Consider the following 18090-nt stretch of genomic DNA (forward strand, 5'->3'; position numbering starts at 1 on the left):
CTGTGCTTTTTAGAAGATTCAGCTTCAAACCTTTGCTGTATTTTAAATATCACTGTTAACACCTACAGGTCATAATGCTGATTCCACTTTGGATCAAGCGTATTCTTCACAGTATCTGTAGAATGGCATTGGCCAGATCCGTCGACCACCACCTTAGCAAATGGATCAGGAAGTCCTATAGGAGGGGAGGAAAAACTCATAAAAGGGCATGCTTGAAAACTGAAGAAAAATAAAATGATAATCAATACACAACTGTGATTTTTTTTTCTTATATGCTGAGTATTTTGAAAAGGGTCATATTTAATCGGAGTCTGTCATCATCACAATTTCAGCTCCAAGTAGGTTAACGTGATGTTTGCATTAGAATATTCAAAATTCAGGATAAAATACTTGCTTTGAAAGAGTTTTCAGATATTTCATATTCTCTACAAATATATAAAAAAAAATGTGTGTCTTATGTATACAAACTGACAGAACTACAATGTTAAACTGCCTTTAAGTAGATGAACAAACTGAGCTTTGCAACAATGCTCTAAAGGTGACCTGCAAAGAAAAAGAAAGGTTTTTTCCCCCTTATGTGTAAAAAGGGCTACGCATTTTTCTCCCCCTTAAAAAAAAATGTTTTTCCTTCTGCTATTTTTACACTTGCCATTCAAATCTTGACTACTTGGGATGGAACTATGGATGACTGGAGGCCTGTTAGGACAACATGAAATATACCAAGCAAGTGCAACCTGACTGAGAAGAGAAGTAATTTTCATTCAAACTCTTTAAAACTGTTTGTTTTTTAATCCCGGAGTCAAATATTTATGGAGAAAAGCTCTTGTTATATAAGGTTCTAACCACTCTCAGCCCCTTCAACCCTGTTTAAGTTCCCAATGAACAGCCAACAAGGAATCCACTAAATTCACAGAAGAGAACATTCCTGGTATTTAAGTTAAGTTACAAGCAGGATTTTTTAGTTATCCTTGCTAATTATTTGTATTATGGTAGTATTTACAGGCCCCGACTGAGATCAAAGCCCCATTCTGCTAGGCACTATACAAAACACATAGTAATGGACAGCCTCTTCCTCAGAGACCTTACAAACAAAATAAACATTAAGGCTTTACGGTCTTTTTTATATATCACAAGACCACAAAAAAGGGCACACATCCATCTTTTTCCTCTTTGCAGGTTATCTTTAAAGTTTAGGGTCTGCCCTTTTGGATTCTCCTGCTTTACCTACTAATCTCATTTGGAAGGAAGTTGATCTAGAGATATCTCTATCTCTGTATCTATGTGCGCGCGCACACACACATAGTTGAGAAGAATCCTCTTTCCCTTCCAAAATATCATGAAAACTAGTGGAAGGTGCATAATTTCAGTTCAGGGTGGGCAAATATGTATTCTGACTTGCTCATTAATTATAAAAAGGTGTATCTGCTTGTTAGACCAAAGGAGCTTGTCTATGGTAAAATGGTTCAATGTATATTTATGTATGTGATGCTAGTTTTTCTGAAAGCCTGCAATTTGCCTGAAAGAAGTTACTCAAGGTGAAAAACTTCTCTCTCCACTCTAAAGTCAGCAACAATATAATTGGTACATATGTGGGGAAAAAAACAGAATTTTTTGTTTAAAAAAAGATACTGCACATAATCAACCAATCATACTATTCAAACACCAAAAAGCGATCAGATCAATATTTTTAGATGAAAATCCTTCAGATTTATTAGCACCAAAAATGTCTTCAACCCATAAACTTCCTTCCCCTCTCTACACCAGTCCAGAGGAGTTGTTGATAATTTTTGTTCATTTGTTTGTTTGTTTTTAAAAACAGATTTAAAAAAAATACTCCCAGGATGAGTGCCAGCTAAAAAGTTACAAGCGCTGAAGAACAGTGGGTTGGAAACACCACTATCTCCTTCAACACATAGATGTCAATGCACTATGATGCTGTGTTAAAAGTAGTGTACAGAACTTATGTCACATGTACCACACATATTAATTCATAAATGTTAATAGCTACTTACGGAAAAAATCCTTTTTCACCAAGTTTTTTGCACATAGTACTGCAAGGGAAACAAGAAATACATAATGAAATTACTGATCATTAATATTTTAGAATTTCTTTATCTTCTCAGCATTCCAGAAAACCCAGTGCAAAGTAAAAATCTATGAACATCAAAGATGTGTGCAAGAAAACAAATTGTGATCACAGGCCATTTTTAATCATGTATGAAGTAAACACAGAAGGCTGAGCCAGAAGTTCCTTCTTTTGACAGTTACCCCAACGTCAGCTGTGGTGGAAGTTACAGAGAGGTGATGCTCTCAGTATGTGTGTGCGCTTTCCAGCCCTTCAGACATGGCCATAATTTTAATCTAATTTTAATCGCCAGAACATGCTAATATGTGGAGGAGGGATGGAACTGCATCAAGAAAGAATAGAAGGGCAGGTGCCTCTAGAACGGATTAGGGTGCTTCCCCTATACCATATGCCCTCTTGGCATAATTCCTGATGGACGGTGATAAATGAAGTTAGCTTGCCCAGTACAACGACACTCACACAAATTAAAGATTTAGAAGGCAGAAATCATTTAGAGTTGCCATTTGTTTTCAGCTGTTATTCTTGATTCTAATTTTGCAGTTTCAGTGTCTCACTTTGAAAACTGGTTGCTATGATAGTACAAGCCAGCTTTTTAAATGCATTCAATTCACACTTTATTAGAAGACAAAAATAACCAATCTCCAGAGGGTATTCAGGGTACAGTTAGTAAAACATAGTAAGGATTTAAGGAGGTGGTGTACACACGTAAGGAACGCTTGTGGAAGTCTGTTAAACAAGCTTTGCCTTACATGAAAAATAAGAGTCATATCAGAAATCATTTCAATTTAAAGAGTTGAAAACACATATGCTAATCTATTAGCTACTTGAACTATAAGCTATGAAACTAAAACAATTTGGTTCTTTTAGAAAATATTTGCTCTATGTGCAGAAGCTTCCGGTTTATTAACTGTTTAAATTTGAACAATAAAATGACTGTCTCCTTGCTTAAACACAGATAAATATTAAATACATCAATCTAAATCCCACCATAATCAATACATCTCGAGAAGGTAAATTATAACCATTTAATGGCAATTTTTCCATAGAATCCAAGTACCGTATATACTCGATCATAAGCTGGTTCGTTTATAAGCCGACCCCCACCCCCCAGGGCTCCCGGGCCATCAGGATAAGCCACTGGTGGGCCGAGATGGTTTGTTTACCTCAAGTGTCCCCAGGCACTGAGGTAAGTAAACAAAGTGTCCCAGCTTACCCTATCGGGCTGGCACAGCAACTGGTGGGGAAATTTGGGGGGGGGGAAGAAACTGGGAGTCAGAGGACTAACCCCTGTGACCACCCCCCAAATGTCCCCACCCCAGCCCAGGACCCCCACACTCTCCCCATCCCATCCCACCCCACCTTATCTGGGGAGGGCCAGGGGAGGATGTCTCTGACCTGGCTGGAGCTACTCCGGCAGGCTGGGCAGCCCGGCCGCAGCCTACTCCAGTGGGCCAGACCGGGCGGCGTGACCACAGCATGTTCCAGCGGGCTGGGCCGTGCTCCGGCAGGCCGGGCGGCGCAGCCACAGCCTGCTCTGGGGGGCGGAGCTGAGCGACACGGCTGCAGCCTGCCAGCCCTGGAGCTGCAGCTGCTTCGGAGGCTGGGGGGAAGAGCAGCGTGACCAGAAGCGGAGAGATGCTGGCCCCCCGCTCTTCCCTTCTGGCTCTGCTGCCTCTCCTTGCTCCCTCTGTTGGGGGGAGGGGCTGTGTCCCACCTCTCCCTCTCTACACTCGTTCATAAGCCGACCCCCTTCTCTGGTGCTTCCCTTTTTTACTCAAAAAAATTCGGCTTATGAACGAGTATATACGGTAATTGTCTAAATAAGGTCAGATTTGTAAGGTTTTAGAAGTGATTTTTCTGTAAAAATGTTTATCTATTTTGAAAACTAAATGGGTCTAAATGAAGTTGTTTTAAATATTTTAAAACAAGACTGATAGAGAGATCTAGTCTCGAAATGTTGTACAGAGAATTTCCTTCCACACAAAAAGGCTTTGTTTAAACTTTCTATTGAGTAACGATGGCTATACTCATTTCCTGGTTGACATATCTTCATATTTTTTCACTTAGTGTGTACCTTTCTGCTTTACCTGCCCACCAGCAACAAAAGAATTAAGATGCTTGAACACCAGAGACCTAAAATTGAGTGGTTTGGCCTAGTTCTAAATAACTTAGAGATCTGTCTTCCTTTCAGTTCTATATAAATAGCAAGACTTCCCACATGTAAATCTGGTGCATTAGTCAGACTCACCAGTCTAGATTGACTGGTATTCCTGCTTTCACACTAACAAGGAAACTAACCAGATGAACTTTTGTCTTGCTGCGTAGGTGGCTCCCCAGTATCTGTCTTCTGAAACCCCGGAGAAAGATTCCACCCTCACTACATGAAACTTCAAAAACAACCTTCTGAGTAGGCACCAGAAGCTGGGTAGAGCCTTGGAGATCTAAATTGAAGAATCACTACAAGAACTCTTTTCTTGACAAGACCACGCTAAGAATGAACTGAACGGGAAAATCCAACCACATGAAATTGTAGATGACCACTCAGAAAATAAGAAGGCCGAATTCAAGAACAACCCAATATTTAATCTTTCGTGCTGGTTAAAAACAAAAAAGCTACAATTATCAGCACCACATAATCACCCACCTCAACTGAGGCAGTTTTCTTCCCTCTCTTTGCCAACCAAGTAGCTATATATTTACAAGTGATGTTTTTATGGAAGACTTGCACTTGGCAAAACTGAAGGAAACCTTTTAAATAAAAAACAAGCACGCACTTGGACAATTTTACAGATCACACTGTACTCAGAAAAAAAGTAGAACAAGAGCACAAGTGATACGGAGAAAGGCTTTGCTACTAAGCTGGACACTACATATGGCAGAATTTTGAAAAACATGAATTATAAAAGGATTCCTATTTTTAAAGTTCTCTTCTGTTTGAAAGTTCCCTTTCTGGGGTTATGAGTCCTTCACCTGAGATGATATTGCACTTTAAGAATGGAGAGAAGAAATAGGCAATGATGTGGCTGAACGATCAAGTAAGTATTTACAGCCCATGTCCATGCCCTTAATGAATGAGGAGATAGCATTATTACAATTTCTGTACCCTCTGGTAATAACCAGTCCAAAGTTAGCATCCATTGCGATACTTATCAGTTTGTCTTCATTAATTTATTTTCAGAAACATGGTTTCTTTTGTCCCTCTAATCGTATTACTGCCCAAGCAAATAAGCTATTAAAATATCGCAGTTAATATTATAATTTTAAAAAGAGAGCAAGTCTTTACTCAGTCAAACGGAATAATATTGGTTTAAACTGGAGAAAAAAGGGGATGATACAGAGCAATCATATTCAAGTAATAAAGTTTTATGAAAGGATACTAGTGCTGAGTAATCAGTTAGCTATGAAAGAAATTCTGTGGTCCCTGAAGAAACAATGGCAAATTGAGAAAGACACTGGGAGCCCTGAGATAAACATTAGAGTGGAATAGATTGTCTCTATTATCAGAGTTCGGTGGCTCCAGACATGTCTTGTTTATTTTTGGAAACTGAAAACAACGCCTTTCTCAAAAATGATTCAGGGATTTCTTTGCAATTCCAAAACCAAGGAAAAATTGGAATGTGTTGCCAAAGGGGGGAAATGCTTCCCCCAACAATAAACTTCTCTTTCAAGGAATGGATTTAAACCAAAAAAAAAAAAAAATCAAGAATGAAGATAACCGCCTGCAAGGGTGAAAATAAGTTACAAGGTGACAAGACATGCATACAAAAATTACTTACCAATAATTCTAGTTCTCTGACAGTGGTGCATCTGTGTGATGCACTCCCACGGCCACAGAGATTCAAGAACCTTCTAGAAAAGCAGTGCCCACTGAGATATTATGAGCACCCCCTCAAGGCACTAAAAATTATCGGTAAAAAACCCAAAGGTTTTATTTGGCAAATACAGAGGGTGAAAACTCCCACAGCTGGCTGTGAAAACGAGCAACAGAGGGGGGTCAGGAGCTGAACAGCCTCTTATAACCGTGGCTTGAAATATGTGCTTCCAATGAACACTGCTTTTCTTGAAGTTCCCAAAGCTCAATGGTGCTGGTGGTTGCATTCCACAAACTGAACTCACTTTAGAGAAATACAATTACTCATCGTAAATATTTCCCCTATGTGAGGAATATCCTTCCCTGAACTGATCTGTAAGGAACTACCCTCTCCAAGACCAGCTTCTTCTATGATCCCTACAAGTAGTTAACCAATTAAAAGTCTTAGGCTACATCTTCACTACAGGGGGGGTCGATTTAAGATATGCAAATTCAGCTACATGAATAGCGTAGCTGAATTCGATGTATTGCAGCGACTTACCCCGCTGTAGGGACGGCGGCAAAAATCGACCTCTGCAGCTTCCCGGCGACGGCGCTTACTCCCACCTCTGCTGGTGGAGTAAGAGCGTCAATTCGGGGATCGATTGTCGCGTCCCAACGGTACGCGATAAATCGATCCCCGAGAGGTCGATTTCTACCCGCCGATTCAGGCGGGTAGTGTAGACCCAGCCTTAGACACAGTCAGGTGCAATTGATGTGCATTACAAAATGTTTTTAAATATGCCAGAAACAAAAATTTTATATACAACTTGTATATACATTACATACAAATGTATATATCGATTGGATCTCTCCTCTACCCCATCACTGTTCATTGTCATATTCAAGGCACATACAGGGCCTAGCATAATGGAGCCACACTGTAAATGGCGCTTTAGGAGCTACTACGATTGAAATAAAATATTACTCTCTAATTAGTAGACTGAATGTGATACATTTTTTCAAATTTTCTAGTGACTTCTGTTTATAAAGATACTGATATAACAGCATCTGCCTCTTTTTAAGGCTAAATGTTAAACAAAGCTTTCTTTGGGAAATTCAGAACCTAGTAGACTTGATCACTTAATGCTATACTCATTTCTGTCAAGTATCAGGGGGTAGCCGTGTTAGTCTGTATCTACCAAAACAACAAGGAGTCTGGTGGCACCTGTCTTTAAGGTGCTACCAGACTCGTTGTTGTTTTTGTACTCATTTCTGAAGAGCTTTATTCACAAGTAAAAATAAAATGATGGCCATGCCACCTAATTCTTAGGTGGATCATACAACAATCCACTCTGGCACGAATCACAGGAAATGCCTAGAACAGCACAATGTTAGACAAATCAGTCAGTCACAAGGGATGCTAATATCAGAGCTGTTAACTTAGCCTGAAAACAGTAGTCCTGGGTCTAGCCACTATTACTGGTTCTTCCCTTAAAGAGATGGGGTGAGAGAGGTAAGGTGATGAGCTGAGGGAAAGCATGTAATGGGAACCCTCCAACACAAACCAAATAATTCAACTGCAGAAAGCTAACGTTGGCACAAAAGCTGAAAATTTCAGCTGTCCCTCGATGCCTAGATTTTAGGCACGTACGCAACCACAGAATGCGATGACAATCTGCTACACAAGACAGTCATATAAAATTCCTAGGATGATGTAATGAGAGGACAGCTACTAAGCTCAAGGTGCCCAGAGATGTGAAGTGTTACACCACTGATGATTTTATAGACTTCTATCATATCTCCCCTTAATCATCTCTTTTCTAAGCTGAAGAGCCCCAATCTTTTTGGTGTCCCCTCTTATGGAAGCTGTTCCATACTATTCATCATCTTTGTTGCCCTTCTCTGAATCTTTTCCGGTTCCACTATATCCTTTCTGAGATGGGGCGACCAGAACTAGATACAATATTCAAGGTGTAGGCACACCATGGATTTATATAGTGGTATTATGCTATTTTCAGTCTTATTTTCTATCACTTTCCTAAAAGTTCCTAACATTCCGTTAGCCTTTTTGACTGCTATTGCACATTGAGCTGATGTTTTCAGAGAACTATCTACGATGACTCTAAGATCTCTTTCTTGAATGGTAACCTCTCATTTAGAGCCCATTATTATAAATGTGCAGTTGGGATTATTTTTTCCAATTGCATTACTTCACACTTAACATTGAATTTTATCTGCCATTTTGTTGCCCAGTCACCCAGGCTTGTGAGATCCCTTTGTAACTCTCCACAATCAGCTTTGGCGTTAACTAGCTTGAGTAATTTTGTTTCAGCTGCAAACTGCCACCTCACTGTTTACCCCTTTTTCCAGATAATTTATGAATATGTTGAACAGCAGTGGTCCCAGTACAGATACTTGGGGGACCCCATTGAGAAAACTCACCATTTATTCCTACCCTTTGTTTCCCATCTTTTAACCAGTTACTAATCCAAGAGAGGATCTTCCGTTATCCCATGACTACTTAGTTTCCTTCAGAACCTTGAATAAGGGACCTTGTCAAAGGCTTTCTGAAAATCCAAGTACACTATATCCACCAGCTTGTTGACATCCTCAAAGAATTCTAATTAATTGATGAGACATGACGTCAGTTTACAAAACCCGTTGTGACATTCTATACCTTGGGGGAGAGCCCTGTAATCCCCATATTCCTCATTTATATATAATTGTGATCTTGCATATAAAGCAGGGCATGTAGGGTATCAAGGGAAAGGTTATGATCTGCTGAAAGTCACTGTTCTATCTAAATATGTATATTGTTAGTGCTTATAAAGTTATGAGATTGCGTTGTATGGTTGTCAGTAAAACATGCTCCAAGTTGGGGAAATCGGCCAGATATTAGTTCCCCAGAGACAACAGCAAAGAAAGTAACCAATGCCTCGGCGGGTGTCAAAACCATCAACAGCCATTGTTCACCAAGGGAGTTGCAATTCATAAGGCCACACCAGGGAATTGTTCAACCTTGCCTGGGGACTCAGCAATGCCCCACCAGACATGCCTGGACTTGTGTTCCCCATGCACATGGACTAAGGCCTTGGCTAAACTGGTGCTGTATAGTGCTGCAACTTGCTGCGCTCAGGCATGTGAAAACGCCGCTGCCCCCCCCCCCCCCCCCCCCCCTGAGTACAGCGCTGTAAAGCGCCAGTATAATCAGAGCCTGCAGCGCTGCACGCTCGCTCACAGCACTGCAAGCTATTCCCCTCGGAGAGGTGGAGTACTTACAGCGCTGCGAGAGAGCTCTTGCAGCGCTGACGGCGCGACTACACTTGCGCTTCACAAGGAATTTTCATGTGTGCAAACTTGAACTTTGTAGAACAAAATAATTTACACTGCCTAGAAGTTTTCTGTACTCTACTTACTCCTGCTGCTAATTACTGAAGAGCTCTCTCTTGCATAGACTAGTTTTAGCTTTGGATTTATTCTACAGCAAAGTTATAATATTGTTTTTATGACATCAGGGTCTGTTGCTATGGAAATTATTATGTCACATTATTATTACAGTTTTAATCACACAGCATAAAAAAAATACATGTAATAAATACACATAAGATAAGGTCCCTGTCCTGAAGAAGAAATTGCAATTTAAAGATGCAAATACAGAAGGCCATTACAGGAAACAGGACAAGCAATGCAAGTGGCAAAATGTGCAGTTGTATCTAGATTCAGAGAACTAATAGGATTTCATATGAGATGTGGAGGAGGAAACAGAATCTTCTTGGAAAATATTGATATGGAGTCTTTTCTGAGGGAAAAGGGTAATATGTAAGAAGAAGAAGAGTCGAGGGGAGGGTAAAGTTTTACCATTGGTAACAGAAAAAGAACACATATTGATGATACTCTAGAGGAAGAGTGACAGGATTTCACGATATCCTGGATGTGATGGGAAGAGGTGAGGGATAGAAGGCAAACATAAGAACATAATAACGGCCATACCGGATCAGACCAAAGGTCCATCTAGCCCAGTATCCTGTCTTCCGACAGTGGCCAATGCCAGTTTCCCTGTTCTGTTCATTCCCTCTGAGGCATCATCAAGTGACCCATGCCCTGTCACCCATTCCCAGCTTCTGGCAAACAGTAGCTAGGGACACAATCCCTGCCCATCCTGGCTAATAGCCATTGATGGACCTATCCTCCATGAATTTATCTAGCTCTTTTTTGAACCCTGTTGTAGTCTTGGCCTTCACAACACCCTCTGGCAAAGAGTTCTATGGGTTGACTGTGCATTGTGTGAAGAAATACTTCCTTTTGTTTGTTTTAAACCTGCTGCCTATTAATTTCATTAGGTGACCCCTAGTTCTTGTGTTATGAGGAGTAAATAACCCTTCCCTATTGACTTTCTTCACGAGCAAAGATGATGCCAAAGCTACAAGTCTGGTTGAGAGAGTTAATGGTCTCAGCAATGAAAAAGTCTGGAAGAAAAATGACAAACTCACTCTGAGCTTGAGGTGGGCTTTCTTCAGGCCCACTCAAGAGATAAGAATAGGACAGAGGGAGTAAGGAGCTAGGGTGGAGAAAGCAGATTTAGCACCATGACTTCATTGCAACATAAACCAGAAGAGGAGGTGCATTGCAAGGGGAATAACAAACTGCATCTTTATATATGATTTAAAATGAAAGCCTAAGAAGAGTATGAAAAATAAGTGGGCGTAGGTCAAGGGTCGGCAACCTCTCAGAAGTAGTGTGCCAAGTCTTCATTTATTCACTGTAATTTAAGGTTTTGCGTGCCAGTAATACATTTTACATTTACAGAGGCCAGCGGACAGAACCCCAGACTGGCAGCGAGCTGAGCCACTGAGCCCGCTCCCAGCCCAGGGTTCTGTCCGCCGGCCCCTGCCAGCTAGGGTCCCGGCTGGCAAGGGGCTTAGGGCCGGAACCCCAAACCAGCAGCGGGCTGAGCGGGACTGGCGGCCAAGACCCCAGCGGCAGGGAGCCTGTGGACAGAACCCCAGACCGGTACCCCAGGCCAGCAGCAGAGCCCCCAAGGCCGGCAGCAGAGTGCCACTGAAAAATCAGCTTGTGTGTTGCCTTTGGAATGCGTGCCATAGATTGCTGACCCCTGGCTTAGGTTGTAAAGTATTAAGTTACGCCCAGTGTGTGAATGACCCTCTTTATAAGAATAAATCATTTAAAAAATGAAATTTAATTCTTAAATATATCTGGTACATTTAAAAAAGTTTGTTTTTTTTAACTGCAGAATAATTACAAAGCAATCTTTTGTGCCTGATTTACTGTGACCAGTTTGAGACAAATCCTTTATAAACAGGTGCCCACATAAGAGAACTACAAGACTATATATTGTTGAATAATATTCTAGAATCTAAAGGGTTTTTTTTTTTTTTTTTAAAGTAAGTCTCTACTCCTACATTTACAAATAAAACTTTCAAAATGTGAACTCAGTATAAGCAAATACAGTAATGTTTCCCTTAGTCTGTAGGTAGCCTTAAACAATAGCTTTGAAAGAAATGTGAATTCATGTTAATGTGTTGTTGACTATGAAACCTAGTGATGATTTAGATGATGATATTGACAACTATTTCACTGATTAGTTTACTTACTGTTATTAAGGCTGAGATTTAGTCATAGGTAGTTTTGGTAAAAGTCATGGACAAGTCAAGTCACAGGCAACAAAAAAAATTCACGGCCCCTGACCTGTCCATGACTTTTAATATATAAATACCCCTGACTAAAACTTAGCACCTCATTAGGCCCTGAGCACTGCTGCTCTGGGGGACCGCGAGACACTGCTGTTGTGGGGGTCCGGTGGCCAACGGCTAGCCCCTGCACTGGGCGCAGGGGCTGACTGCCCCTAAGACCGCTGCTCAGGTGCTTCCCCTGGGATCAGCCACACCAGTCATTGCAGCTGCAAAAGTCACAGAATTCATGGAAGTTACAAAATCCGTGACTTCTGCGACCTCCATGACAGAATCGCAGCTTTAGTTATGATATGTAGTAGCAGATACTGTGGGAGGGTGCAAAGTGTAGCTAGCTATTGTCAAGGGTTATGATGATTAATGTACGGCTGGAGCTCTAGAAGACCCCAGTTAGGATCAAGGCCCCATTGTGCTATCCACAAACACAGAGGAAATGGCAAACTCTGCCTCCAAGAACTTACCATCTAAAAAGACATGAGCAGAGGAAAGAAATACATATACAAGCAAAGTAATTAAGCTGGGAATAGGTATACAACTTGTTAGCATCATGTTTGAGTTTATTTTTATATAAACTCTCCACACAGTCTAATCTCCCACCGGAGGCTGATGGCCACAGTGTAGGTCTTGGGGAAAGAAGCATTGTAAAAGGTCTATTTGAATTTGTCTAGCAATGCAAGATGTTCCCCTCTCCCCAGCTCTACCAAAATAAAATATATGCTATTTTTTCTTCTCTTTACTCAAAAGCTTACTAAAAGTATTAGCATGGGGAGACAATGGGCTTGTCTATACTGGCAGTTTACAGTGCTGCAACTTTCTTGCTTGGGGTGTGTGCGAAAGAACACCCCCCTGAGCGCAGCAAGTTTCAGCGCTGTAAAGCGCCAGTGTCAACAGTGTCCCAGCACTGAGAGCCGCACTTCCAGCGCTAGTAGGTACCCCCTCGTGGAGGTGGTGTTTTTAGAGCACTGGGAGAGCATTCTCCCAGCGCTCTGCCGCGACGACACAAGCCATGTTAAAGCGCTGCCGTGGCTAGCCCAATGTGTAGACTAGCCCAATGTGAACGTGCAGCAGACACAATGATGTGATGGATTACAATGGCTCCTACCCAGCAAGCCAACATTTGTACTACTAGAGAATTAAACAGATTAAGGTCTGGTCTACACTACAGAGTTAGGTTGACGCAAAGTAGCTTACATCGACCTAACTGCATAAATGTCTACCCTAAAATTTACGTAACTCACCCGCTACACTGCTTAATAACTCCACTTCCATGAGAGGCATAAAATCAGCGTTGATGTAGTTATGTTGATGCAGTGTCAGTGTAGACACTCTGTTGCTTACATCGACTGTGACTGGCTTTCAGAATAACAGGTACATAATTGGCTTGTGCGCCGCTGACACAATGAGCAAAGCATAGACATGCACCAGTGATACGATTACTGTGGCAGCTGTATGCCAACATAAATTAGGTTGACTTACTTTTGTAGTGTAGACATGCCTTAAGGCTTTAAGGTACTAGATTAATATGCACATTCAGGGCTAGTCTACACTGGGAACTTACACAGGTATACTTGTATTTCACTGGGGTGTGAAAAATCCACACCCCTGAGAGACGTAGATATTCCAACCTAGCCCCCAGCGTAGACAGCACTACATCGATGGAGGAATTCTTCCATCATCAACCTAGCTAGCACCTCTCAGGGAGGTGGATTAGCTACACCAACAGGAGCACCCCCAGCCTGTCGGAACAGGTAGCTTCTACACTGAAGCATTATAGCTGCAGCTGTGCTGATGTAACAGTTTAAGTGTAGACATACCCTCAGAATTAGACTCTCGGAGATAGTCTACCAGGGATAGCTGGTTTGTTGTTAGTTGCCTGGTGGTTAGAGCAGCGGTCTTGGAAATAGACCCGTAAGTACTGAATCCAACTCTGCCAAGGGAACATAAGTAGGTTAAATGACTTAGCCAACACTATCTGTGCATCAGTTTCCCACACAGCTGTAAAACGGGAATACAATTTATCTCATAGGAGTGTTGTGAGTTAGTATCTGTTACATTGGGCTCCCCTGTCCATCTTTTGTATTCATCTATTGTTTCTTGTGTTATATAAGTAAAATCTGATATTTGTATGTGTTTGTACAGTGCCTAGTCTAACGGGGCACTAATTTATAATTGGAGCCCTAGAATTTAACACAATACAAAATATTTAGCATCTCTAAAGCACTTTGAGATCTTCAGATGAAAGATGCTATATAAAAATAAAGTGTTATTAAAAGATGAAATGCTTAACTACTTTTTACAGAATAAGATTTCCTTAAAGCATCCAATTATTAAAGAGTTTTAATTTTGATAAATATATTTATGTATTTCATCCCAACGTATACCATTCAGATGTCCACAGCACAAAACAGATACCGAAAGATCTTGATTTTAGGTCAAAAAAGATTTAAAAAATAAAAAAACCTCACATGACCATAGAAGTCAAGTCTGTTAAACTGCAGAAACAGGAAAGAAATTGCAAAACAAATATATTTAAAGCTCAGCACATGGTTATGCTATAAGAAAATGAACACTTATCATTGCCAATACTGTATCCAAAAGCAACCAATACCGTGACAACAGCCAGCAATAAATTTATAGAGAAAAAAGGACTGAGTCCAAAACTAAGATTATGTTTACTAATCTTCTGTCTTTTCACATGTCATCACCATAGAAAAACTATTTCAGCCTTTTAAACCCAACCAGTAGGTTCAACATTATAGTTATTTTAACACAAGAGTCTGCTCTTAAAAAAAAAAAAAAAAAGGTATTTCTTTCAGACCCTATGTAACATGTGGAGTGGGGGAGGGAAATACATGCTGCCCTTCAGTTCTCAACACAATAGTTCATTTTAGAGACAAATTGTTATTTTTCTCTACCCAAACATCATCTTGGAAATCATTAATATGGTTTTCTGAGATTGGATCCCAGCAGTTTGCATGTAATATACAGTGCAATACAATCATTAAAATAAGTCCCAGCTGTAGAAACACAATGCTATGCTGTTGCTAATGTGCATGTACCGATAATGAATGGTCGTCTATGCTTTAATCTGAATAAAGCTCCCAACTGCTCTGTCTCTTCTTGCCAAAAATTCTCCTTCCTCCTCCAGACTGTTGTTGCATTCCAATTACACTGCTGATTGGAATGAAACTACTTCAGGGAGACTACACACACACACTTTTAGGATACTGTTCCTGAGACACAAACTGTTTAGACCATTTTGAACACTTAGCGGACACTACTTTTCTGCATGTTTTGTGAACTTTTTCTACCCTTTACAAATGAGATTTTTTCTCATAACTGAAGTTCAAGAAAGCATACACACACACACAAGTTCCAGAAGGACAGTCTTTAAACATTTCTAACCAAATTCTACTGTTTGCTTTAATTGCTGGCATGCTACACAGCAACTTTTATTTTTCTGTTTTTTCCCCAGATATAAAAGAAAGGAGGTATAAAATAAAGTGAAATGTTAAGAAATCTAACAAGGGGAATTGCAATTAACTAAAAGTCTAAGTACAAATTAAATTATTGTCACGCAGCTTTGCAAACATGTGGCAAGATAAAATAGGAACAATCTACAAAGAATATTGTTTATCCTGACACTGACTTTTCTTTTTTTTTTGGTTTGGGCAGTTAATCTTCATTCACTTGGAAATCTTTTTGAGTCCTCAGATTTAACAGAAAGGGCTTCTTCAACTGAGTGAATTGCAAATTATAAAATACCCCCATAAACTAAAGAGTTATTTTTAGTTAATAATAAAGTTCATAAAATTTTAAAAGGTTGTACTTAATTATAACTATAAAGGAACACTCGAGGGTGGTAAATATTCCACATTTAATTTCACAGGTGCACATGCTGAGAGATTAGGATTTTGAATGTTTCAATGCTATTCCTGCTCATGAGAATGGAGGAGACACCGCAATAAAGCTACCCAGGATCACTAACATACCAGTGCCAGTGGGTTTGTCCAGCTAAAAGGCAGGTTTTCATCATGCAGTGAGGGTTGTTACGTTTTTTCCCCCCCACTCTCTGGTTTACAGTTACAGCATGCATTTTAAATATGGAGATTTCACTATGAGATGCCAAATTGAGAGCAGTCAATAACATCCCTTACCCACCCCAAGCTTTTTAAAAAGGGACAACTTAAACTTACAAATTCAGATAGAAATGTGGGGTTTTTTAAAACTCTATTATTACAAGTCACATCTAAGAGGCATATAACTAAAAAGAGTAGAAAAAATATTGATTTCACTTTATTCTATGCATCTGAAAACACTTTGTGTATAGTCACTTTCACTGTTACCCCTATATATTCAGTTTCCTTTGAGATTCCCACAAGAGAGAGACTATTTTTAAAAAGTGGTTATAAAGCCACAAACATTAGTAGACAGACTCAAAGGCACGTGGTACCTTCAACTATTAACTTCATGTTTTGAATTTATTTTTTTTATTATTTTTTTTTTTGCATTACAGTAGTGCCAAGAGGCTCCAATCAGAATAGCAGCTGCATTATAATAGGCACTGCCTTGCAAAGTATAGGACAGTCCTTGCCCCAAACACGTCACAAGCACATTTACAATCAAACAAAAAGAATGGCAGAAGACAGATTAGATGTCATGTTGATGGGGTCTTTTTAACACTAAGAAATACAAATTACTCCGCAACATATTTCACCTGTTTGGAAATCAAGGCTCTCCCATGTCAGACAAAATTCCAATAGTTTTTTGAAATCAATAATGTCAAATTATTCAGACTACAACCGGAACTAATGGCCTACAATTATCTTTCAAAATTATAATTCTAAATTATTTAAAGTATAAAAGTAAATATTGACACATGACCTGGTTTTTAATTAAAGTTCCGTTTATCTGGAAGATAATCTAAAAGAATGATTCAGCTAATAATAAAATTATAACATGTTATCAAAATACTTAAGTGCAACATTAAAACACAATTATTCTAATAGCGCAAAAATACAAAGAAAACCCAAAAGGAAAAAAATGTTATTGTTAGGCTGAAATCTAAGTGCAAGGCAGAATAGTTTCTGAACAATATATAAAGCCTTCTTTATTATATATTAGAATAATTTCTACTATCAGAAATTTCATCCTTAGATATTTCTTTAATAATGATCAGAGTTCTAATTTATCCTTCACATAACACAAATTTGTAAAGTTCAACTTAGCTGATTTGCATTTAATAAATAAAACTTAATACACAATGTGTAAAAAACACCCATTTTAAAAGGTTCACATAAGTCTGCCTGTATGCATTTTGTCAGTAAGAACAAAGCAAATCTGATCTCCAACTAAACAAACAGCACAAATCAATAACCAACTTCCAGACACCAGAGTGCAACCTAAGGAATCCAGAAAATGAAAGCATGTCCTAGTAATCTGAAATACTATTTGAAGGGCTGCAAAGTATACCAGAAACTAATTTTATAGCGATTGTACATTTTTCTTCTTTCCTTTAGATTTATTGTACTCAATTTTGTTATCCTACTAGCTCTAATATATGCCTTGGGGTTAGTATTTTAGGTTTCCTGCTAAAACTAAACAAAACACCAATTATGTGCAAGTACTTAACATACACATGCAGATTAAAATTAAAAAATATGAAAATGTCATACATTTATCACAGAAGGAACACTAGAAAAATGCATTGCAACACTGAATATAAATAGTTAAGCCAGTAATGGCTTAACCAGTAATCAGTCATCTCGTCCAGTAATAAAACACTGGGACATAGTCTCCAAGGCAATTCTGAATTTCCGTAAGAGAAAAAAAAATATCAGACTCCAGTAGTCTGCGCCTAGGATGCCTGAATGACTTGTGGACACAGCCAGATGGAGTCTGCCTAGATTTGCCATGTTTAGACTCCTGTTTTAACATCATGATGTCTACTTCACAGTATTGTTTTACTGTAAACAAAGGGCTTCCTTTTCCATTCCTCCTCCCTCTTACCACACTCCAAGCCAAAAAAAAAACCAAAAAAACAAAAAAAAAAAAACATACACCCATAGAATTCTTAGCACAAGGGACTAACGTATTCACATTTCCTTGATTCATTCGGTGATGGGCTTACTGCCACTCACGTCAAAGTCTATTCATGTGTCCAGGTTTATTTTACATGGCTGTCATGAGGTAAAGGAAGAAATTATTCTGCAACCTTTGCAATACAGACAGAAGAAAAAGGAGAGTGTATTAAAATCTCATTGGTTTATACTTGCAGGTCTCTTGTACAGCCATGAAATTTTGTTTCTAAGTGGATGTATACAATTTCAAATCTAAGGAACTCCCACTTTTGAAGCACTTGTGGCATGCTCAGATCAAGTCTAAATAATACAGTAGCAAAACGTGTGTCCCCACCTGTATCCTGTATCAACTGGCATATCCATCATTGCCACAGGCAGTGGAACTGAACCAGTGGTAGCACTGGTGGGATGTTTTAGGAAAAC

The 18090-nt window shown here is 39.5% G+C and overlaps 1 protein-coding gene across 4 annotated transcripts in view; it reads right to left on the bottom strand.

The window, feature by feature from the left end:
* The window catches only part of SMURF2 (SMAD specific E3 ubiquitin protein ligase 2), an 89501-nt gene that overhangs the window by 50504 nt on the left and 20907 nt on the right, over positions 1 to 18090 (bottom strand). For 3 of the 4 annotated variants that reach the window (XM_034790560.1, XM_034790561.1, XM_034790558.1), the window contains exons 2-3: positions 2013 to 2051; positions 67 to 175 (exon numbers count right to left, since the gene is read on the bottom strand). In XM_034790560.1, the coding sequence (XP_034646451.1) occupies positions 67 to 175; positions 2013 to 2051 (148 nt within the window). The remainder of the gene's footprint in view (positions 1 to 66; positions 176 to 2012; positions 2052 to 18090) is intronic. The other variant, XM_034790562.1, reaches the window with a different exon arrangement.

The sequence above is a fragment of the Trachemys scripta genome, chromosome 14 (genome assembly GCF_013100865.1).
Source record: "Trachemys scripta elegans isolate TJP31775 chromosome 14, CAS_Tse_1.0, whole genome shotgun sequence".
NCBI classification, from domain to species: Eukaryota; Metazoa; Chordata; order Testudines; family Emydidae; genus Trachemys; species Trachemys scripta.